The 26,790-nt window shown below is 36.3% G+C and overlaps 1 protein-coding gene across 1 annotated transcript; it reads right to left on the bottom strand.

Annotated features, from left to right (window-relative positions):
* Window positions 1–14,302: 14,302 nt before the first annotated feature.
* LOC127098179 (phospholipid hydroperoxide glutathione peroxidase, chloroplastic) lies at window positions 14,303–18,281 on the bottom strand. Its single transcript, NM_001426973.1, has 6 exons — window positions 17,852–18,281; window positions 17,621–17,697; window positions 17,045–17,106; window positions 15,042–15,160; window positions 14,796–14,963; window positions 14,303–14,599 (listed from the first exon to the last, which is right to left on the bottom strand). Exons 1-6 carry the CDS (start codon window positions 18,104–18,106, stop codon window positions 14,570–14,572), a joined length of 711 nt encoding a protein of 236 aa, NP_001413902.1. The 5' UTR covers window positions 18,107–18,281; the 3' UTR covers window positions 14,303–14,569.
* Window positions 18,282–26,790: the final 8,509 nt, after the last annotated feature.

Raw genomic sequence — 26,790 nt, 5'->3', positions numbered from 1 at the left:
CAATAACACTTTCTCCTTCTTCTCTAACACCCCCTCTTGATATGGTTAAATTACAAAATGAAAAGAAAAAGTATTTGACCGATGGAAAAGTTAACACAACTCATTTTTATGCTTTCTTTGTTTTTCCTTCCTTTTGTCTTTGTTGGCAATGACTATGGTGAAGCTCTTACTTAGAGCATTATGTTCTTTGATCATAGATCTCGTTATCTTCATCATAAATAAAGAGTTTTGTGGAGATCTCATTCTGGTCTTCAAAACAGCAAATCAAGTGGCGTAGATCTAGTCGGTGATTACTATGATGTAGGTGTCAACATGAAATTTGTTTCATAAATTCATTATCAGGATTTAATCTCTAAAATTAAAATAAGAATGTTATCCATTTAGAAGGGATGAAAAGAAACATCATCTATTACCAATTGGAAAGGAGGGGGAGAATGGAGCTACAAGAGCGATTGTGGCGTAACTAGATACTCTATTTTGTTGGGTTTAACTTTTTAGATGGGAAGATAAAGAATTCAAGAATTTATGATAGTAGATTTGAAACCCAAGAAATAATAAGGTTGAAAGAATAAGAATTATTTATATTTATTTTAATATTACAATATAAACTCAAATAAAGTGTAGATTGAAGATTGATATCAGAAAAAAGAGAAAGTTGTGGGATTAAATTGGAACAAACATTTTGACAAAAATAAAAGGATGAGGGATTAAACTATTATGGTTTCTAGTACAATTTTTTTTTAATTTTTAATAAATAATAATAATAAATAAAATAATTTAATTGATATACACTAGAGTAAAGATTTTTTATACTGTCAATTAATCAGAACTATTGATTTATTTAAAATATTTGATTTTTATCTTAACCATTTAAAAAGTAATACAGACGGATGATTGTAATGAATTGACAGTATAAAATCTTTTATATCGACATTGCATAACAATTAATCTCTTAATAAAAATATTTGGATATGACACTAACATCATATAGTGACACGTTATTAAAATTTAGTTTAAAATTTAGAGGGAGACTAAAATTCTGATAAAATTTTAAAAATGATTAAAAATTTATTTTAAAAGGGAAGAATCAAAATTGAAAAGAAAAAGAAAATAAAGATTAAAATTACAATTAAGTTTATAAGTTAATTAAAACACCATAACATTAAAGAGCAAATTCAAAAGTACGTAGTCTTGTCTTGGACAAACATAACAACAATTATGTACCATTGTAACATTATAAAATCACAATTTGACAATGACCATTGGCCATATTTAGTAAGGGGTTTCTCAATGCACCGCATATGCTTCTTATGCACCATACGTAATTCTAAAAATGTTTCCAATTTTCAGAGATACCTCTTCGGACGCATCAAAAGGCAAATTAACATTAAAATATTATAGAAATGCATCTCCGAAATAATTTGGAGGTTAAGTCGCGTCAGACTTTTCCCCTTCCTCATTTCACAATATCAACCCAAACTCAACTTAAAAAATTTCTCTCAAATTTCTTTACACCAAATCAAGTTTCATTTAACAAGGCTCAGTAGAACATCAATCTTCATTTGTAACATCATCCAACTTCATCAAAAACATCAATTTCTTATAAATTTTTCGAGTTTTCGATAAATATTTGAGTTTTGGTGTAAATGAGTAAAAATCACATTTAAAATAGTTTAGCTATAGTGTATTCGTTGTTTGTTGGCTAAAATTGATTATCAAAATCATTTGTTTTGAGCTTCATTATGATACATTACGCCATTGTCGCGACCTCTGAGTTGTAGAAAATTCTAGAGATGCATCTCCGAAATTTTTCAGCATTTTAGTTTCCCATGAACCAAAGATGCACCTCTGTAATTTTTCAATGATCTCCCAGAAACCGGCGATGCATCTCCGAAAATTTCTCTGTGTTCTTTTATTGCCACCTCCTATTGTAGATGTTGTTGTTCCACTCCCACCACCTATTGATGATCCACTCCCACCACCTACTTCTGATCCACTCTCACCTCCTACTATTGCACATGTTGATCCAGTGCCACCTCCGAAAGGTGAAGCTGTTGCGGATGCTGAGCCATAGGATTTTGGAGGTGGTTCAATTGATTTATCATTACTTTATCTGTATCTAGACCATACTTCCAGACATATTTGGGATGGAGAGGTAGCATTAGTTGGATTCTTTATTTATTTTTACGTTAATTTTAATTTTTGAAATTGATTATTTCTGACAAATTATAGGAACATGATCCACAGAAGTTTGTTAACCATGGGAGGAAGATTTTTGTGTTGCCTCATCCGGGTGAGGATTGATTTCAGTCAGTTTTGTCCTTATCTGGCCTTAAGGACTTGTGCATGATCGGTTACACTACGATCAACTACGGGATGCTTAATGTAACACCCTTCTAAATACCCCAATAATTTAATTAAATATCAAAATACAACATCAGAGTAATTATGCCCTTTAAGGGTGTCACACAAAATATTCACACCGTTCAACAATATAGAGGTCATGCTCTTTTATTTATTTAAAACTTAAACAATTGCATAAAACACAGCGGATATAATTTCATCAATCATGTAAAACATTACATGGAAAATGGTTCTCAGCCAATAATAAAATATTCAAAACAAGTTAGGACAACCCATCCCGATGTTACATCTATCAGAGCACGACCCACTACGGAGACTACACTAGACTCCAATAATTAGCTTCTACTCAACTCATTTCTCGTCACCTGAAAAATAAGTGTAAGGGTGAGTTCTTCAATCAATATAACGAGCATTATACAACATTATGTAATGTTAAGTAAATAACGCATCATATCACCCTAACCAGACCACATACTCAATAACAGCAGTATCAACTCAACATCATACTTAACAGTAACATATAGCATATGTATAATCTCAAACCATACTCAATGGCCACACAACAATACCAACACAAACACACGTGTAATATTGGAATACATCCATTCATATTACACGCCATACATATATTATGCAATGAGACTCCATGCATGCGGTACCGACTATTTGTGAACATATAGTTCAACCTCACCGTCCAAACCCAGGCACGGCTACCAAGCTCACTAGTCCCACTCATTTGAGACATAGTGACTCACTCACTAATTCCTCACCATGGGAATTAGCTACCACCCCAAATGGGCCATGAAATGCACGCTAATCACCTAGCATGCAAACATCAACAACAACAATCAAATGATATACTCACTAATTCCTCACCATGGGAATTAGCTACCACCCCAAATGGGCCACAACATGCATGCTAATCACCTAGCAATGCAACATCAACAATAATCAGGAATAGACACATGCTCACACTCTAAGCCATAATACAGTCTATTCACACATGTATACATTCACATCATCATGTATAGCATCACACATCATTAACACATTTTATCACAACAGCATATCATGTCATGCCACAAAATCAAAACACAGTATTAGCACCCTCTACTAATACCTATACTACTCAAAACAACGGGAAATGATCCCTGCTACATCATACATCAGCTAAGTCACATCACTCAGTCTAAACAGTCAAAACTGCACAACCACAACACAGAAAAATCTCCATTCTGCCCATACGCGTATTGCCCACGCCATACGCGTATTGCCCACACCTGACCAAAGTCCATACGCGTAACGCCCATGCCCATACGCGTATGCTACGCGTATCACATTCCCATACGCGTACCACCAGAGACCAAAATACGTTCAAAACCTCATCTCTTTCCCTCATACGCGTACGACATACACCATACGCGTACCACGTCCAGGGATACGCGTATCACACGCGTATGGCGCGTACCAGCGCCAAAACTCCCACTTCCAAGCCATTCCATACGCGTATTGCCTAGTGCCATACGCGTACCAGCCCATCTCATACGCGTATTGCCTAGTGCCATACGCGTATGACCAGAGACCACAATTCCAGATCTGTCATGGTTTCTCTGCTACGAATTCTCAGATCTACACTTCCACAATCCAATTTTTCATACACTTTCGTTCGTTTTATCAATTACAACTCAGATACATTCAACTTCTCAAATCGCTAACCTTACTACATCTAATTCTTACGAATTTCATCGATTATCATTCAATTTTCGTTCATCCCAACATTTCACAGATTTTCAGCATACATCAATCCAATCAGAGGTAACACAATGATTATTACTACCCAGTACATATTATCATATAATACCCTTTAACCGATGATAAACCCCCTTTACCTGAGTTAATCCGGCAGCCTCTGAGCTCCAAGCTTCTCCTTCCTTCAACCTTCGTTCTCTGGTTCTCTTTTTGCCCTTTTTCCACGTTCTGTCTCTTTTCCCTTTTCACGTGAAAAACAATAACCTTTTTACCAAATGGGACCTTTTTACTGCTTTCCAATTTTATTCCAATAATAAAAATAATAATCCAATAATAATAATCCCAATAATTATTATTCCAAAATAATAATATTATTAATCCAAACTTCCAATTATTCAATTAAATTAATAAATAGAATATTAATTTAAATTAAATAATTAGCTTATTTTAATTGGGGTGTTACAACTCTCCCCCACTAAAAGAGTTTTCGTCCTCGAAAACATACCTCAAGCGAACAACTCCGGATAAGACTCCTTCATCTGACTCTCGAGTTCCCAAGTCACATTGCCACCTGCTGGTCCTCCCCAAGCTACCTTCACTAAGGCAATCTCTTTACCCCGCAACTGCTTCAGCTCTCGATCCTCAATCCTCATAGGTGATGTCTCAACAGTCAGGTTATCTCTCACCTGTACATCATCTATTTGGACAACATGCGACGGATCATGAATGTATCTCCTCAACTGAGACACATGGAAAACCTCATGCAAATTCGCAAGCGACGGCGGTAAAGCGATACGATAGGCTACCTCTCCTATCCTCTCCAAAATCTGATAAGGACCAATAAATCGAGGTGTCAACTTCTTCGACTTCAAAGCTCGACCAACACCAGTTATCGGAGTAACACGAAGAAACACATGATCTCCCTCTTGGAACTCAAGTGACTTCCTCCTCTTATCATGATAACTCTTCTGACGACTTTGAACAATTCTCATCTTATCCTGAATCATCTTAATCTTTTCGGTAGTTTGTTGAACAATCTCCGGTCCAACCACAGCACTCTCACCGGACTCATACCAACATAAAGGTGTCCGACATCTCCTACCATACAAAGCTTCAAACGGTGCCATACCAATACTCGAATGAAAACTATTGTTGTAGGTAAACTCAATCAAAGGCAAGTAACAATCCCAAGCACCTCCTTTTTCCAAAACACAAGCTCTCAAAAGATCCTCTAATGACTGAATCGTCCTCTCCGTCTGACCATCAGTCTGCGGATGATATGCAGAACTCAACCTCAGCTTAGTTCCCAAAGCCTTCTGCAAACCTTCCCAGAACTTCGATGTAAATCTAGGATCTCTGTCCGAAACAATACTCGACGGAATACCATGCAAACTTACAATCTTCTCAATATACAACTCGGCTAATCTCTCTAACGGATAATCCATTCTGATCGGAATGAAATGGGCCGACTTCGTCAATCTGTCAACAATCACCCAAATGGCTTCAAAATTCTTACTCGTCCTCGGTAACCCAGAAACAAAATCCATACTGATACTATCCCACTTCCACTCTGGAATAGCCAACGGTTGCATTAGCCCAGACGGCTTCTGATGCTCAATCTTCGACTTCTGACAAGTCAAACAGGAATAAACAAAACCCGCAATTTCTCTCTTCATTCCCGGCCACCAAAATAACTTCTTCAGATCATGATACATCTTCGTAGCTCCAGGATGAATACTCAAGCCACTACGATGTCCTTCCTCCAGAATACTCTTCTTAAGTTCGGTCACATTCGGAATACACACCCGACTACCAAATTTTAAAATACCATTCTCATCAACTCTGAATTCACCACCTTGACCTTGATTCACTAAAGTCATCTTATCAACCAAAAGCATATCGGATTTCTGACCCTCTCTGATCTCATCCAGAATACTACTCGTTAACTTCAACATTCCCAGTTTAACACTATTGTGAGTACTTTCACACACCAAACTCAAATCTCTAAACTGCTCAATTAAATCCAATTCCTTAACCATTAACATAGACATATGCAATGATTTCCGACTCAATGCATCCGCCACCACGTTTGCTTTACCCGGATGGTAATTGAAACCAAAGTCATAATCCTTCAGAAACTCTAACCATCTTCTCTGTCTCATATTCAGCTCTTTCTGATCAAACAAATACTTTAAACTCTTATGGTCACTGAAAACCTCAAATCTTGATCCATACAAGTAATGCCTCCACAACTTCAAAACAAACACTACAGCTGCCAACTCTAAATCGTGCGTCGGATAGTTCCTTTCATGAACCCTCAGCTGTCTCGAAGCATAAGCTATAACCTGCTTATTCTGCATCAACACACCACCCAAACCCAACAACGAAGCATCACAATAAACCTCGAATAGTTCCGACGAACTCGGTAATATCAGAATAGGAGCAGTAGTTAACCTTCTCTTTAACTCTTGGAAACCTTCTTCACATTTCGAATCCCAAACAAACGCTTGCCCCTTTCGAGTCAACATCGTCAACGGTAACGCCAACTTAGAAAATCCCTCAATAAATTTCCTATAGTAACCTGCAAGTCCAAGAAAACTTCTTATCTCAGAAACTGACTTCGGAGCTTCCCACTTAGATACCGCTTCTATCTTAGAAGGATCAACAGCAACACCACCTCTTGAAATCACATGACCAAGAAAACTAACCTCTTCTAACCAAAATTCACATTTGGACAGTTTAGCAAATAACCTCTTTTCTCTTAGAACTTCTAAAACCACTCTCAAATGCTCAGCATGCTCTTCTTCAGATTTCGAATACACCAAAATGTCATCAATAAACACCACCACAAACTGATCTAGGTACGGATGGAAAATCCTATTCATATACTCCATAAATACTCCAGGCGCATTAGTCACACCAAAAGGCATCACAGAATACTCATAATGTCCATACCTTGTTCTGAAAGCAGTCTTCTGAATATCTTCAGTTTTCACACGTATCTGATGATACCCAGATCTCAAGTCTATCTTGCTGAACACACTAGCACCAACCAATTGATCCATCAAATCATCAATCCTCGGTAAAGGATACCGATTCTTGATCGTCACTTTATTCAGTTGCCTGTAGTCCACACACAACCTCATAGTACCTTCTTTCTTCTTAACCAATAACACTGGTGCACCCCACGGTGACACACTCGGACGAATAAATTTCTTATCCAACAGATCTTCCAACTGACTCTTCAATTCAGCTAGCTCAACAGCAGACATACGATATGGAGCCATCGATATCGGTCTAGTACCAGGTACCAAATCAATCGAGAACTCAACTTCACGCTCTGGCGGTAATTCATTCACTTCTTCCGGAAACACATCAGGAAAATCACACACTACAGCTAGATCGCCAATCACCAGTTTATCTTTAGCTTCCAAAGTCGCTAACAGCATAAACAACTCTGCTCCACCAGCCACTTCCTCATTCACTTGCCTTGCTGATAGAAACAAACTCTTTTCTTCCTCAACCTCAGGAAATATCACAGTCTTATCAAAACAGTTGATATAGACCCGGTTAAACACCAACCAGTTCATACCCAAGATAACGTCAATCTGCACTAATGGAAGACACACAAGATCTATCCCAAAGGCTCTACCAAAAATACTCAAAGGACAATTCAAACAAACAGAAGTAGTAGTCACTGAACCCTTCGCAGGAGTATCAATCACCATACTTCCAAGCATCTCAGATATCTCTAACTTAAGTCTCACAGCACAATCCACAGATATAAAAGAATGAGTAGCACCTGTGTCAATAATAGCTATAAGAGGAAAGCCATTAATATAACACGTACCTCGAATCAAACGATCATCTGCAAAAGTCTCAGAACCTGATAAAGCAAAAACCTTGCCTCCTGACTGATTCTCTTTCTTTGGCTTAGGACACTGTGGGCTGATATGACCCACCTCTCCACAGTTGAAGCAAGTCACAGTCTTCAACCGGCAATCTGCAGCCAAATGACCACCTTTTCCACACTTGAAACATTTCTTCTCATTACTGGTACACTCATGGATCCGATGTCCAGCCTGACCACATCTGTAACACTTAACAGGAGCACTAGAATCTCCCCCACTAGGCCTCTTCATCCCACTCTGCCTCTGAAAACCTTTGCCAGTTGCATATGGTTTCCCACGATCAATCTGATTCTTGCCTTTCCTATCAACCCTCTGCTGATAACTCTCAGCTCTAGCCTTGGAATCCTGCTCAAAAATCCTGCAACAATCAACCAAATCAGAAAACACTCTAATCCTCTGGTATCCAATCGCCTGCTTGATCTCGGGACGCAACCCGTTCTCAAACTTCACACACTTGGAAAATTCCCCAGCAGCTTCAGCATAGGGAGTATAATACTTAGACAACTCTGTGAACTTAGCAGCATACTCCGTAACAGACCGGTTACCCTGCTTCAATTCCAAGAACTCTATCTCTTTCTTTCCTCTGACATCTTCGGGAAAATACTTCCTCAGAAATCTCTCTCTGAACACAGCCCAAGAAATCTCAGCATCTCCAGCAGCTTCCAACTCAGTGCGGGTAGCAACCCACCAATCATCAGCTTCTTCTGACAGCATATGTGTACCGAACCTGACCTTCTGGTTATCAGCACACTCAGTTACTCTGAAGATCCTCTCTATCTCCTTCAACCACTTCTGAGCGCCATCTGGATCGTATGCTCCCTTGAACATTGGAGGATTGTTCTTCTGGAACTCACTCAACTGACGAGCAGCTCCCATTCCCATAACATTCGGATTTCCTCCAAGTACTCCAGCTAGCATACCCAGAGCCTCAGCAATTGCAGCATCATCTCTACCTCTTCCAGCCATCTCTATTCTGAAAACCCAAACAAGCTAAATAAATAAGTACTGATAGGGTTACACAACACCTATCCCGTACAGGGGAAACAGAATAACTACGACTCGACACGACCGACTATGCTCTGATACCACTAATGTAACACCCTTCTAAATACCCCAATAATTTAATTAAATATCAAAATACAACATCAGAGTAATTATGCCCTTTAAGGGTGTCACACAAAATATTCACACCGTTCAACAATATAGAGGTCATGCTCTTTTATTTATTTAAAACTTAAACAATTGCATAAAACACAGCGGATATAATTTCATCAATCATGTAAAACATTACATGGAAAATGGTTCTCAGCCAATAATAAAATATTCAAAACAAGTTAGGACAACCCATCCCGATGTTACATCTATCAGAGCACGACCCACTACGGAGACTACACTAGACTCCAATAATTAGCTTCTACTCAACTCATTTCTCGTCACCTGAAAAATAAGTGTAAGGGTGAGTTCTTCAATCAATATAACGAGCATTATACAACATTATGTAATGTTAAGTAAATAACGCATCATATCACCCTAACCAGACCACATACTCAATAACAGCAGTATCAACTCAACATCATACTTAACAGTAACATATAGCATATGTATAATCTCAAACCATACTCAATGGCCACACAACAATACCAACACAAACACACGTGTAATATTGGAATACATCCATTCATATTACACGCCATACATATATTATGCAATGAGACTCCATGCATGCGGTACCGACTATTTGTGAACATATAGTTCAACCTCACCGTCCAAACCCAGGCACGGCTACCAAGCTCACTAGTCCCACTCATTTGAGACATAGTGACTCACTCACTAATTCCTCACCATGGGAATTAGCTACCACCCCAAATGGGCCATGAAATGCACGCTAATCACCTAGCATGCAAACATCAACAACAACAATCAAATGATATACTCACTAATTCCTCACCATGGGAATTAGCTACCACCCCAAATGGGCCACAACATGCATGCTAATCACCTAGCAATGCAACATCAACAATAATCAGGAATAGACACATGCTCACACTCTAAGCCATAATACAGTCTATTCACACATGTATACATTCACATCATCATGTATAGCATCACACATCATTAACACATTTTATCACAACAGCATATCATGTCATGCCACAAAATCAAAACACAGTATTAGCACCCTCTACTAATACCTATACTACTCAAAACAACGGGAAATGATCCCTGCTACATCATACATCAGCTAAGTCACATCACTCAGTCTAAACAGTCAAAACTGCACAACCACAACACAGAAAAATCTCCATTCTGCCCATACGCGTATTGCCCACGCCATACGCGTATTGCCCACACCTGACCAAAGTCCATACGCGTAACGCCCATGCCCATACGCGTATGCTACGCGTATCACATTCCCATACGCGTACCACCAGAGACCAAAATACGTTCAAAACCTCATCTCTTTCCCTCATACGCGTACGACATACACCATACGCGTACCACGTCCAGGGATACGCGTATCACACGCGTATGGCGCGTACCAGCGCCAAAACTCCCACTTCCAAGCCATTCCATACGCGTATTGCCTAGTGCCATACGCGTACCAGCCCATCTCATACGCGTATTGCCTAGTGCCATACGCGTATGACCAGAGACCACAATTCCAGATCTGTCATGGTTTCTCTGCTACGAATTCTCAGATCTACACTTCCACAATCCAATTTTTCATACACTTTCGTTCGTTTTATCAATTACAACTCAGATACATTCAACTTCTCAAATCGCTAACCTTACTACATCTAATTCTTACGAATTTCATCGATTATCATTCAATTTTCGTTCATCCCAACATTTCACAGATTTTCAGCATACATCAATCCAATCAGAGGTAACACAATGATTATTACTACCCAGTACATATTATCATATAATACCCTTTAACCGATGATAAACCCCCTTTACCTGAGTTAATCCGGCAGCCTCTGAGCTCCAAGTTTCTCCTTCCTTCAACCTTCGTTCTCTGGTTCTCTTTTTGCCCTTTTTCCACGTTCTGTCTCTTTTCCCTTTTCACGTGAAAAACAATAACCTTTTTACCAAATGGGACCTTTTTACTGCTTTCCAATTTTATTCCAATAATAAAAATAATAATCCAATAATAATAATCCCAATAATTATTATTCCAAAATAATAATATTATTAATCCAAACTTCCAATTATTCAATTAAATTAATAAATAGAATATTAATTTAAATTAAATAATTAGCTTATTTTAATTGGGGTGTTACACTTAATGCATTTGTGAAGAGATGGCACTCAGAGACCTCGTTGTTTAATCCCCTACATGGTGAGATGTATATCACACTCGATGATGTCTCGTGTTTTCTACATCTTTCGATCATGGGGAGATTCCTATATCATGGGAGGATAACCAAAGACGAGACACTCGAGATGATGGTAGACCATCTGGGGGCTGACTCATGGGAGGCGAAAAATGAGTTGGATATGACAAAGGGTGCTCATGCTAGGTTTGAGTACCTGAAGAAGATGTACACAATTAAGCTACAAAGGGCACATCAGGCTTATTGTGATGATGAGTACTTGGTGCTCCATAGATCGCATGCATTGAGAACATACATGCTTTATTTGGTTGGCACTTCATTTTTTTATGGACAAGAGTCCACTTATACTGATGTCGTCTACCTATGATACTTCGTGGATTTTGAACGGATCCATGAGTGCAACTATGGGGCGACTTGCTTGGTTTACCTGTATTCGAAGTTGGGAGAGGGTTGTATGTGGAAGACGAAGCAGGTCACAGGCAACGTGACACTACTGATGGTAATAATTATTGGTCTTTGAATGTTTCTTTGTCATTTTCATTCATCTTTGCAAATCCATTACTGATAATTCGTATGTTCCAAACTTTTCATTTCAGGGTTGGATCCTCCAGCACTTCCCGCGCATCTCAGGTTGGGCGAGTGTACCTGATTACTATGAGGATATGTCGCGTGCTACTGCTTTTATTTCGCTCAGAGGGAACTAGGCGATTGAGCCTCACATAGTCTATCTTGACCGTTTGGTTGTCGAGGACATGCACTTCAACAACTATTTTGATCACCGTGAGACACAACCATTTGACGAGATAGTTATATACTCTGGATGGTTGGCATGCGGATCACGTCTCATTGCTCCTCATCTACCCAAGCGCGTCATGCAACAGTTCGGACACATTCAAACCATTCTCAGGCATCCTGTCGTCTCTGATCCGCCTGCCTTGGCACACATATAGATAAATGACATGTTTGATGATTATGAGAGTCATTTGGTACCAGAGGAGGCACGAGCTACCATAGCTGAGAGCGACTGGAGCTATGTCGAAGGGTACATCATATGATTCTTCAGGGTGTCACATTCGTACATGGTGCAGGCTGCTCTATGAGACCCGCTGAGACCAACTCATCAGGAGATACTATAGGAGGAGCAGACACGACTAAATAATGATGATGATGTTTTGCCTAAGTGTCGTCGCATAGTGGAGATTGTGCATACATGTATTGATAAAGGTATCTTTCCTAATGGGTCTGATGTGAGACATGTCCTATATGTCATCACGACGGAGGCACATGGGACATTGATGTACCGAAGACAGTGCCGGGGGACGGGTGGGATTGATGGTCGAGGAGGCAAAGGTGTCAAAGAAGGCATAGGAGGTAGATGAGAGGTTGTCAGACATACACAGTAGTCTCTTATTATCTAGTAGTAGTATTATGGTATGTATTTTATTACGACGGTCTTGATACTTTATTGATCTCGATTGTACGATATTTTCAACATTTATTGGTATTTTATTTTTGTATGGCATATTTGGCCCATCTGAAATTATGTACGTCTATTTTTTTATTTTCGATTGTACGATATATTTTAAATCTTCATCAGAACACATATAAATAACACATAATGTGAAATACCTGTTTTGAGACGTATCAGAGATGTATCTCCGAAATATTCACGAAGATGCATCTCCGATACAGTTCAAACATAAATGGCTTATGAGTGAGATGTATTGAATATTTTAAATTGTTATAGAGATGCATCTCCAAAATATTACAACGTTCCTTCAGAATTTGGTGCATTCAGAGATGCATCTCCGAAAATTAGGGATATTTAAATAATTATGCGTGGTAGCTAAGAAGTCTTAAGGTGCATTAAGAAATTCTCATTTAGTAATACTTTTAAAATTTTGTCTAATATGGAGTTATGAACCTCCCTAAATTGGCCTAAATTATGTGACTTTGATCTATGGAATCTCAATTGTTTTTCAATTCAAAAACTTTATTTTCAAAATGAGAATTTCTTATGGCACCCTAAATGTTTCTAATGCACCATGTGAACTTCCATGAATATCTCATGATTTTATAAATACATCTCCGAACGCACCCCATCACACACTCAACGAAAGCTATTATGAGTTACGCATTTTTTTGTTTACTTTATTTTATGAGCTATTATGTGACTTTGATCTATGGAATCTCAATTGTTTTTCAACTCAAAAACTTGATTTTCAAAATGAGAATTTCTTATGGCACCCTAGATGTTTCTAATGCACCATGTGAACTTCTATAAATATCTCATGATTTCAAAAATGCATCTCCGAACGCACCACATCACACACTCAACGAAAACTATTATGAGTTATGCATTTTTTTGTTTACTTTATTCCGGAGATGCATCTCCAGAATGATTATGTAGTTACATCTCTAGAGACACACCAGTATTAGAATCAACAAAAAAAGTAATTTTCCAAAATAAAATTGACATTGATAATATAAAATAAGCATTACAGTGATGATTTCAACATAATCTACAATATTACATTTCAATATTCCGGTGGACGCTTGCACATCTTCAGAATATCTTCGACTGATCTTTGTAGCGTCGCTTCCAACTCGAGGGAGGTGAAATCAATGAGCTTAAACGTTCTTACAGGTGTAGAGCCAGAGAAAAAGACATTTGCGACATACCAATGAGTGTTTATTTATGACATATTTTTAATTTGTGTGAAAATATACACTTGCTTGATATTTGATATATTTCGGGTTTTCGTTTCAACGTCGCAAGTATATTTTTTGGTTGAACAAGATTCAAGGTCATGTCAGTAACACATTCCTTCTCTTTCGGTTTGAGCCGAGAGACACTAGGATGACCGACTAATTTTAAACACAAATCATGTATTTTCCATTGAATATGCTAGTTATTTGTATCCGTATCCTGCTCAACAATTTCTTTTCTAAAACATATTTCTAATTTATATTCAAATGCTTGAAGAAGGAAGATGAATAATGTTAAAAAATTGTAGAGTCTAAAATTGAACAAAAATTCTGACCATATAGAACTTCATTCCTTTAGCGGTAAAGTAATATTTTTCTTCTCTTTATGCCAAACAAATTTACATAATAATAATAATCATCTTTATTGTTTTTGATAAACTTTAACTACTTGTGACCTTGTGCAATCATGGCTTCAATTTTCCTCATTCCTGAATATACTTATGCAGCAAGTAACTTCTGGATATCCTTCTGAAAAAATGTGAAACATGAAAGATCAGATTAAGCATAAAATGATTTGGGAAGTTTATGTTGTTAAATTTATACCGACATAGTAATAAAATTCTCTCCTGTTTTTTTAATAAAAGGGTTCTTTCTTTATAATTCAATTCTTATTCGTATGTTCAACAATTAGAAGCTAGACTGTTGAAGCTGTTGGAAAGTTTACCTCAATTTGAAAAGGAGAGGTTGTTGGTGGGTATCTTTCAACAACTTTACCATTTTTATCAACCAAGAATTTCTCGAAATTCCACTTGACAATATCACCGAAAAAGCCCCCAGAACTTGATTTCAGAAACTGGTATACTGGAGCAGTAAATGGTCCATTTACATCAACCTGTTTTACAAAACTTCGTTACTCTTACTCGCATGTAATCTGTTTTGAAATACTGGATATAGAAACATAATATCGAACCTTATCAAAAATTGGAAATTCTGCTTTGAACTTAGTGCAAGCAAATTGCTTAATTTCTTCATTTGATCCAGGCTCCTGCATGCCAAATTGATTGCAAGGGAAAGCTAGAACCTCCAAACCTGGAAAGAAAATGCATTACTTGAGAACTAAAAACGTGAGGCTGATAAAAACATTAATTAGGAACTAAAAATCTAAAAGCTGTTCAGAGAGAAACAACAAAGTAGAAAATTAAATTTCAGCCACTTATGAATAAATCCTTTGGAATATTTTGAATTTTCCTACAACAAAAAGTGTCTAAGGCCCAAAGCTCACTTTCATGTTCCACCATAATGGACCTTGACATGCTGCTTACATTAATCACCAACTCGGAACGAAATTTAGATTGCTATAATAGTTATTTTATCCTTTTGCACATTCTTCCACACCCCAAAATCTTAATGTAATCAAAATGAAACAATCCACATTTTGTTTTTAGCTACTTTTAGTGGGGAAACTGTTTTTCTTTTAAAAACTCCCTCAGCTACATTTTCTGTTTTCCATCTCCCCAACAAGCACACAACACTCTCAAATTCCAAATCGAGGGCAGTGTAATGAGAATCACAGTACTATAACGCCAGACAAGTTAATATCCTAAATTCCAAACGGTGGAATGCTTTAAAATATGGAAATAAAACAAGAAAGGTTGTATGTATAAATTGGATAAAGCATTATGCAAGGAAACAGACATATATTAAGTTCCCCACGGGCATCTTCATACAGAAGTCAATCCTGTTTGAGACACTATTGGATGCTAAATGTGACTGTTTCTTCTAGCAAAGATTCAAAATGTGTTTTGCTACAAGTGGGACGGACGGACTAGCCTTTTCTGCTGGACTCAACCCCCATTGGTTGAAATGGATATGCATTTTAAAACCAGAACAAATAGATTTTCATATAGAGCTATGTTTGACCTTTAGAGAAATGCTTGGAATAGATATTGGTTTTTATTTTTTAAAGTATATGTCAAGTGTCAACATATCCCATTTGGTTATCTTCACTCACAGACACATTAAAATCCAAGTCTAAAAATACCAATAAGTTGCCTGTGGCTGAACTTCAATAGGAACTAGGAAGAAAAGGCATACTATCAGAGTTATGAATAGCGGCCGATAGTGGCACTATCCCAGGATAGCATCCCGGAGCGGTGACCCTCCGCTATGGAGGAGCGGTTCTCATCCCAGTTTGAGATAGCGGCTGCTATTTGAGATTTAGCGGATAGCGGGAGCGGAGCGCTTCCCGGCTCGAGCGGATTTCATCAGTTTCGAAAGCGAAAACCCAGAGTTACCCTTAAATAAAAGAAACATTGGAGGAGTTTTAAGGAATTTTTCCGATTTGCCCTAACTCAGAACACAACAGAGTAATCGGTCTTTTTCTCACGCGCTTTCGCTTAATTTTTCAAGTTTTCTTTTCTCTTCTTTCCTTTCTTCTTTCTTCCTCTATTTTTTTCTTCTTTCTTTTTCGTTATGTACTCTGTATTTTTGCAAAGTCTACTTCCTCTTTTTTTAAAGTCTTTTTCCTCTTTTACTTATGCTATTTCTCCTCTGTTTTTTTTCTTTTAATTAATAGTATTTTAATAAATTTATTCTTCTTCTTCCTCTTTTACTTTTACTTTTACTTACTCTGTCTCTCCTCTATTTTTTTTTCTTTTATGGGTATTGTGTTATTTGTTTAGTTATGTTTTATAGATTATTCATACAAATAATCCAAAAAATCGTCAAATAGCAGTTATCCCGCTATCCTATTTTTGGGGTCGGCCGCTCCGCTCCTCTACCTGGGATTGATAACTCTGCATACTCCTTTCCTAATCTTAAGCAGGATCCAACTCAAAACAAAATGATTTTAAAAGTAGATAGATTCAATCATTCAAAATGAAGCTACACAGTCAAAATATCAAATAGAGACCAATAGTCATAATAAAAATATAGGAAATGTAAACAAATAACTATGTTCCATTAGTAACGTACCTTTATTTTTAAAATTTTCATATAAGTGCGAAAGTTCTGTGTAGTTTGATGATGTCAGGCCACTGTCATTTAAAGGAAATCATTCAATAGGATCATAACATACCAGAAACTTTGACATAACTTTCAATTTATTTGATTTGCGCCTTCTCAAATAGGACTTGATTACCAGAAAATTAACTAATATCTCCTAAAGTATATGCTTAAATAGAACATACTATTTATTTTTAAACGAAGACTCACCACCCTAATTTGTTAAATGAATAACACCAAATTCATCCTATCAGTTCAGTTTGAATAACACGCCCCTCAATTTTTGTAGAACAAATTAGAGGCGAATTAATTTAATATCTCCCACAAGAAAAGTGAGAGTGTAATAATTCTAAATTGCGGATGCAGTTAAGCAAAAACCTTGATTGATATTGCAGCAACCATGAATAAATGCTATGCAACCATGATGTTGCGACACATTGCAAAAAATTCTAAAACCCTATGCTTAAGCACACCTAAAATCACTAAGGGAAAGTGAGTGTAATTTCCCCTAAACATCACACAAATATAAAGTGAATAAATCCATACCATCGTGAAGCAACATTGACAATCAAGAGAACCTTCCCCTTGAATTTGCTAAGAGAAACATCCTTCTTATCAATATCCTGCACCACACAAAAATCACATACTTTAAAAAAAAAAACTTTAATTTCAAAAAAGATTTCCCTCTTGAACAAAAGAAACACAAAAAGAAACACTTTTTCTACTCCAATACTCACACAAAACTAAAATTGAAATTGAAATCGAGGAGATACAAACCTTAACAGTAAAATCATAAATGGTTTTATCTTTGATAGCCTTAGCGTTGACTGAGAAAGACCTAGTCTTCGACGGAACAATTGGGAAATTGGAGGAAGCTTGTTGAGAAAACCCTAGTTGAAAAAACGGGGACTTAGAAGAAGCAATTGAGGATTTGGTAAAAGGCAAAGAAGTTGAAGGGGTTGAATTGGTTCTAGGTTGGTTGAAATCACGAAGAGGAGTGAAGAAGGTTGTGGAGAAAGCCATGGAAGCCATTTCTGTGGTTGAGAAGTGCAGACACTGAGGTTAATCTCAATTGTTTGTTACTACTTATTATTGTGAAATTCGATTTTGAAGTGAATTCGTGAACGCGAAAAACTGATGTGAAAGTTGGATAACGGTATTTCCAAAATTATTGGTAACTAGGGTTTAATTATCTTTCTTTCAAAGACTATTTTATTTATAAGAAGAAGAAAAATGGTTTTCACGGTGATTAAGAAATTCAATGTAGTTAATTTTTTATATTTTGTTCAAAACATTGCTATAATGTCCTTTTTATGATTCATTGCAGTAAACATATACACACATGTTTTATTGGAAAACAATGCATCAATCTTTCCAATTTCTGTACTGTACGCACATACCCATAAAATATTCACCTTTTTTAATATTACTACTGTATGTATATACTAGGGGTGGCAAACAGGCATGTCCGTCCCATTTAGGCCCGTCCTGCAAAAATGAAGAATGAGGGCCTAAATCCTTGGCCCGCCCCGTCAAAAATGACGGGTAAAACGGGCATGGCCCGCGGGCCAGGCCCGTTTTACCACCCCTAGTATATATTCATAAAAACCTAATGTTCTAGTATTCATTTTGTATTCTCTTTCATTTTGAATGTGTAACTTTTTACTATGGTTTTGAATTTGAATTTGAATTTGAATGAATCTTATAATGATTTTGATGCAGTCGCTGTCGATGAATTGTTGGTAAACCAAAGTAGAGTTTCATTATCCATCGATTTAAATTTGCAATCTCACAGTTGTTCTGATTTAGCTGCCGTTACTGTTGTCGACGAGTCATCACTAAATGAAAGTAGAACTTCATTATCCATCGACTTAAACGTGCAACCATCCAATGAAGAATGCATAATGTAAGATTGATTTTGACTAAATTGATTATGTAAAATTGATTTTGGTTAAAAATAAATTGAAAGTAAAGTAATTTATATTTGATTATATTGCAAAAAAAATTGATTTTGACTAAATTGATTATATAAAATTGATTTTGGTTAAAAATAAATTGAAAGTAAAGTAATTTATATTTGAATAATTTTATATAAAATTGAATTGAATGGTAAATTTCAATGTCAAAATCATGTTTAAACTCAAAACTTATAATTTTTTCTTATTTTCACCACCAGTATCCGGTCCACTAGACCTACTAATAATAAAATAAATTTTAGAGGCAAAATCAGTTCTATTTTAGAAGAATCAAACACCTCAAAATCATTACAAAATCAATTCCACACCTCTAAAATTGTGGAGATTAAGTTAATACATATATGATTGATTAAAGAATTGTAAGTTAATTAAAGGGTTTATCATTTCATTTGTTCGTATCTATAAACCCTAACAAAGGAGATGAGTGCAAATGTGTTGGAGAGAACGAGTGCTTAGGCGAAATTGAAGGTGCGAAATTGTTTTCTAAGAAGATTTTGTTTTCAAATTGGTTAGTATCTTGTCTTTTCTTTCTAGTTTAGGTTTAAGGCTTATCGTGTTCATCTCTTAGTAAGAATTTTCCTTTTCAACTAATATATGTTTCAGTTGTAGTATGATTTTTTTTCAATAGTTTAGGATTTATAGGTTTTAGTTTTATCATTTTCAGTTTTAGGTTTTAGGGTTTTCAGCGTAGCTCTATGTGAGGTTTAAGTTTCCACCCTCTTTCTTATTATAAATTTGTAGGACATGAGTATTAATGGAAGAAGATTTGCTTTTGTTGATTCATCATGGTGGTTCATTTTTTGGATAATGAACTTACTATATATGAAGGTGGACCTGTGACAAAATTAAAAATGGATGTTGACAGGTATAGTTATTTCGAGTTGGTAGGCATAATGAAGAAACTAGGTTATAAGGAAATAGACACAATACAGTAATAAGGACCTAACATTTGGGATGAATGTTTTGAGTGATCACAAAGGTGTGTTAGACATTACAGGTTTTTGTAAGGTCCATTTGAATGTGGATATTTATATATAACATGTTGTGTCTGAGTCTGATTTTATGAGCGTCATCTTGCGGAAGAAGAGTTAAATCCTGAGAACATTATTGATCTTGAGGAGGAAGAACAGTTACTTGTTAAACTATATGAAGAAGCAGTTAGAGAATGTGAGGGGCGGAATGGTGAGGGACACCATGATGATTTGCAAGGTGGTGGTGTTCAAGAAGGTGAGGGGCAACATGATGATCTACAACGTGGTGGTGCTCAAGAAGTTGAGGAACATCATGATGATTTATGGGGTGGTGGTGTTTATGAAGGTGTGGTAAAACATGATGATTTACAGGGTGGTCGTGTTCAAGAAGGTGATGGACAACATTATAGTGTTCATAAGGGTGAGGGTCGGGATGGTGAGGTGCATGATGGGTTGAACATTAATGAGGGTGATGCATGTGTGATGAATGATGATATCATTGTAAGTTATGATGATAGTGAGGATGAGAGTTTTAATTATGATAGTGCATTGGAAATTATATTTGATGACTCTGGTGATAGTGTTGATTTTGTGGAAGAGGAAATGGAAAATCTAATTGACTATGAAGATGCTAAATAGGGTATTAGAAATAATAAGAGACACAAGTGGGAAGAACATAAGTGGGATGCACGCAAGGAGAAAGGACGTATGGAGGGTGTTAATGGGAGTAAAAATGAGAATGAAGAGTTGGAAAGTGAATGTGAAAGTGATGAGAATAATGGAACTACTAAGAAGAAGTGTCAAATTTTCAAGTTGCAGAAAGACATGGCTAATTATAAATGAGAGCTAGGAACACATTTTAATACCAAACGTGATTTTAAGGAAGCAATAATAACTTATGTCATTCAATCTGGAAGAGGTATAAAATTTATTAAAATGACAAAAATATGGTTAGGGTTAGATGTACATAGGGTTGTGAATGGGAAGCATATTATGTCAAGTTGCCCAATGAGGAAACTTGGCAACTTAGGAAAGTAATTAACATCCATAATTGTAATAGATAATATAATGTCAAGTTGATGACTACAAAGTGTTTGAGTAAGAGTATGCAAAATTTCTTGAAGAATAATCATAATTTAAATATCAAGGATATAAAGAAAAACACATAAAAGAAATGGAATATATGGGTCAACAAGACAAAGGCAGTTAGGGCAAGATTTATAGTAAGAGACATGGTAAATGATTTCTTCCTAGGGGATCACACTATAATTTATGACTATTGTCATGAAATTCTAAGAAACAATATTGGGTCAATAGTCAAATTAAATGTACAACTTGTGGAAGAAAGAATTGAAGACATAAAACCTCATTTCAAAGGGTTGTACATCTGTTATGCAACATGTATGAGAGTTTTAAGTTGTGTTGACATGTTATTTGTCTTGATGGATGCTTTTTAAATTGTTTGTGTGAAGTATAAATATTGGCAGCCATTGGTAGAGATCCTAATGATCAGATTCTACCAATAATATTTTTTGTTGTTGAAGAGAAAACAAAGGATAGTTGGACATGGTTTTTGTAACTTATGATTAATGATCTTGGAGTTAAGGATGCGTGTCTTTCCTACACTTTCATTTCTAATCAACGAAATGTGTGGTGTATTTTAATTGTAATTGAAATAATTCATTTCTTTTGTTATATTTTAATCGTAATTTTATTCATGTATTTTATATTGTATTATATGTTATATTACAAGGTCTGTTGTCTACTATCAAATTCAACACATATTTTTATCAAATGTTTCAATGGCACAAATGGTTAAGGAATGGTGTATTTGTGAATAGGTAATGGGTTAAATCCCCACCAAATGCAAAAAAGTTTATTTTGTTAATTATGTTAGAACAAGATTTGGTTATGCATATATACCTTGAGTTTTGATGATAACAATAGTATATTTGTGTGAGAACAATTTTGGTACCCTAATGGTTTGTTATTGTGTAGCTTTAACAACCAATTATGATTCTGATCATATGATGTTCAACATCATCAATTTCTGAACTTTGCGTTCCAAATCCACTTTTGTGCCTACCATTAGAAGCTCTGAAAGACGTCAATATTGTTATTGCAATGTTATTTTTGCTTCAGTGGTTTCACCCATCAGAAGCTTATGAGGAGACTATATGTCGCTACTGTAATGTTCTCTAAGTTCTTGCTTCTGGACGTGACTCTGATCACCAAACTTCTGAAGAATGGCAAACTTTTGAAGTTGTGTTATGTAGCTAAAGATTATGAAGATCTCAAGACAGACGATTGAAGTTATCAAGGTTCTGACTGAGGATTCTGAAGACTCTGAAGATTCTGAAGATACTGAAAACCTCAAGCTAGACTACTGACGATGTCAAGGTTCTGACCCAAGGTTCTTAAGTTTATAAATCTAACTCTCTACTTCTTCACTTTATGCTTCAATCATCTTTTATTAGAAACCAATGAATCTGAAGATAAGATCAAAATAGGAACATGATCAAATAGTATATGGTACAAATCGAACAACCCTTCCACTACCTGATTTCGTGGGCAAGGACAGTACTATTCAGCACACTTATCACTGCTTTTGTGGGCGAAAGGACAATATGTGGTATCATTTCTTTCCCATCCAATAGTGGACAATCGCTGAAAAGAGCTTTCCCCATTTTGCCCTCCAACGGTCACATGCTTTACTTTATAAGCATGCATTGGAGACTTGAAGAAAACATTGATCTTGCACAAGTATTTTGACAAGCTATTTTTCTTTGCGAAAAGCTATCATTCTTTGTATACAGTTTTCTTTAAGTGTTTGTTATTCATTTGTGTAAAATCTGCTTGTGTAGAAGCATCTTGTAACACACTAAATATTCTTCAAACTATTTGTTTTAGCCCTTAAGGAGGTTATCCTTCAGAAGACAAATAAAGTTGTTCTTTGTGAAGTCCTTAAGGAGACTAAGGTTTAGTTGGATCCTTAAGAAGACAAAGAAAATCATTCTTTGTGTTTATTGTAATATGTTGATTATAGTGGATTAAGTCCTTGTGTATAAGGCAAAATCATCTTGGCGGGTGGATTGAATTACCTTTGAGTTCAAGCGAAACAGGATAAAAATCATTGTGTTTTTAACTTGTAAGTAGACATGGCAACATAACCCATACCCACGGGTACCCACCCGAACTCGCCCCGAAGTTGACGGGGAAAACCCGCTTTGATTGGGTTTCGGTTCAGGTTTGGGTTTTCCCCAATTATAAAATATGGGGACGGGTCGGGTAATGGGGACACTAGTACCCACCCTGAACCCCCCCCCCCCCCCCCCGGTTTGTTTTATTATGTACATTATTATTTATTTTTGATAATTTAGAATATTAAATATATGGTCAATGTTTTGATATTTTAATTTTAATTTATTATTTAAAATATTTGAAATGTATTGTATGGAATTTTTTTAGATTGTTTTATTTTATTATTTTTAATGTAGTTTTATTTTAGAAAAAATAAATATTTATATTTTAAAAAAATGATTTCACTAAATGAATGGTGGCGGGGCGGGGATACCCGAACCCAACCTGAACTCGTTTGGGACGGGTTTGAGTTTTAATTCTCCATCCCCATTTGGGTTTGGAGCGGAGAACGGGGATTGTTTGAGGATTCGGGTTTGGGTTTGGGGGAGGTAAAAACCGTCCCCGACCCGCCCTGTTGCAATGCCTACTTGTAAGTGATGTTTTTTGTTTTTGAAAAAGCTTTTGCTTTTAAAAACCCAATTCAAATCCCCCTTTCTTGTGTTTTTCACACCTTTAATTGGTATCAGAGTCTAATTCTGATTGTGATAAAAAGTTGTATCAACACCTCACAGTGTTCAGTACTGATCCAGTTGTGTGAGAAATAATGGTTGTTGCTAACGCTGCTAACGTTGTTAATAATAATGATAGAGATCATTACAGTGCAAAACCTCTTATTTTTGATGGTGAGAAATTTGACTACTGGAAAGACAAAATGGAAAGTTTCTTTCTTGGTTATGATGTTAATCTCTGGTATCTTGTAGTCGATGGATATGTTCACCCAGTAAATGTTGAAGGAAATATTTTAGCAAGAAGTGATATGTTTGATCAACAGAAGAAAGACTTCAAAAATAATCATAAGGCCAGAACCATATTGCTTAATGATATCTCTTATACGGAGTATAGGAAGATAACAAACAGGAATTCTACTAAATCCAACATTGGCTCTTTGAGAATAACTCATGAGGGAAACACTTAAGTAAAGGAGACAAAGGCCTTGGCCTTAATCCAGAAATATGCGGCTTTCAAAATGGAAGATGATGAAAAAGTTGAGACTATTTTCTCAAGGTTTTAGATGCTTTTCACAAGGCTTTAAGTTATGGACAAAGGGTATTCTACAATTGATCATGTCAAGAAAAATATCAGAAGTCTTCCCCAAAAATGGAGACCTATGGTAACTGCCTTGAAGCTGGATAAGGATCTCAACAGCATCAGTCTTGAAGAACTTGTTAGTTCTTTAAGAAGTCACGAGATTGAGCTAGAAGAAGATGAACCTCATAAGAGAGGTAAATTTGTAGCTCTAAAATCCAAGCCCGAGAAGACTAGAGCATATCAAGTTGAGGAAGAATTAGAAATATTTGATGAAGACTCCGAAGATGATGATGAGTTGTCTCTAATCTCAAATAGAGTCAACAGACTCTGGAAACACATGCAAAGTGGTCAAAGGAAATTCAAAGGAGTCAGAAGGGCTACTGGTCGCTTTGAATCCCATCTGGTCATAAAAGTAAACTTCTGGAAAAAAAGTTATCTGTTTCGAGTGCAATGTGCTAGGCCACTACAAGAATGATTATCCTAAACTGAAGAAGGACAAAAGGCCCAAGAAGAACTTCTCAAAAGTCAAGAAGGGGCTAATGGCCACCTTGGATGACTCAGAATCTAAAGAAGAAGATTCTGACGAAGGAAAAAGTCAACGTTGCACTGATGGCAATCACTGAGGACCCCATAAGCTTTGAGAAACCAAAATATAAGGTTTGATCAGAATGAGAATCCGACTCCGATTCTGAAGAGGTATTCTCTAATCTATCTTGTTCTGATATTGAAATTTGTCTTTCTAAAATGCTATAAAAGTCCCAGAGTCTTCAAAGTAAATATAAGGACCTTAAACAAGTCCAAGTAACTGCTTTTGAAACTCATAAAGGGATTGAGATATATATTTCCTCTCTAAAGAAAAAAAGTATTTTCTTTAGAAAGTAACAAATTTGCTTTGAAAACCAAAATTTCAGAACTAAAGGAGGAAATAACTTCAGAAGCTTCTGGTAATGATTGCGTCATAAGATAAGACAGAGCATTCCAATACTTTTTGGCTAAAAGCCTAGATATAAGCAAAATGGCTTCCTTGGTCTATGGAGTTATCAAAAATGGCAGCAAAAGTTTGGGTTGTACAGAATCTACAAAACTTGAAAAAAGTCAGAAGGTCAAACCAAAACCTCTCTATGTACATTTCGTGTCTGCCGGTACTGAGCCTGATACTTCTGTACAGACACAAAAGCATACTAAGGATAAGAGCTTCATTCTGAAGCCTAAGTATCATGCACAAATCTCTCATGATTATCCTTCTGCTAAAAGATCCAAAGTTGTAAGAAACTCTGGGAAAACTAACAAAAAAGGACCCAAAAAATGGGTATCTAAGGATAAAATCATTTTTGTTGCAGATATCCTTAACAGCTTAGTTGAGACACCAATCATGGTACCTAGACAATGGATGCTCGCAACACATGACGGACAGAAAGTCTGTGTTCCATGATCTGGATCTTAAGCCTGGAGGCTTCGTTGGTTTCGGAGGAAACCAGAAAGGGAAGATCATTGGCTCTGAAACCATTAGTAACAGTAAACTTTCTTCTATTACTAATGTTCATTTGATGGTCCGATGCATAATCTATTGTCTATTAGTCAACTTAGTGACAACGATTATGATATCATCTTTAATCAAACGTCTTGTAAGGTTGTTAGTCATAAATATGGCACGATCCTTTTTAACGAAAAGAGGAAAAACAACATTTATAAAATTAGACTTTCTGAGCTTGAAGATCAAAATGTAAAATGTATAATGTCGGTTAATGATAAGCAATTGATCTGGCATAGACGTTTGGGTCATGTTAGCATGAGAAGGATTTATCAACTAAATAAGATTGAATTAGTCAGAGATCTACCCAAACTAAAGTTCGCTTCAAATGCTCTTTGTGAAGCATGTTAGAAAGACAAGTTTTCTAAAACTTCTTTCAAAGCTAAAACTGTTGTTTCTACCTCTAGACCGTTAGAACTTCTGCATATTGATTTGTTTGGACTAGTGAAAATCGCTTCTATCAATGGAAAGAAGTATGGATTAGTCATAGTTGATGACTACAGTCGATGGACATGGGTAAAGTTCTTGAAACACAAGGATGAGTCACACTCTGTGTTTTCTACCTTCTGCTCACTAGTGCAAACAGAAATAGATTGCAAAATAGTCAAAGTCAGAAGTGATCATGGTGGAGAATTTGAAAATAAACATTTTGAAAATCTTTTTGATTAAAATGGTATTTCCCAAGATTTCTCCTGTCCCAGAACTCCACGGTAAAATGGAGTTGTAGAAAGGAAAAAATAGGACTTTGTAAGCAATGGCCTGCACCATGATCCAAGAAACTGATATGGCTAAGCATTTTTTAGCAGAAGTAGTCAACATATCATGTTATATTAAGAACATGATTTTTAT

This window comes from Lathyrus oleraceus, chromosome 6 (genome assembly GCF_024323335.1).
Source record: "Lathyrus oleraceus cultivar Zhongwan6 chromosome 6, CAAS_Psat_ZW6_1.0, whole genome shotgun sequence".
Taxonomy (NCBI): Eukaryota; Viridiplantae; Streptophyta; class Magnoliopsida; order Fabales; family Fabaceae; genus Lathyrus; species Lathyrus oleraceus.
This window is presented reverse-complemented; position numbering and strand designations above follow the sequence as displayed.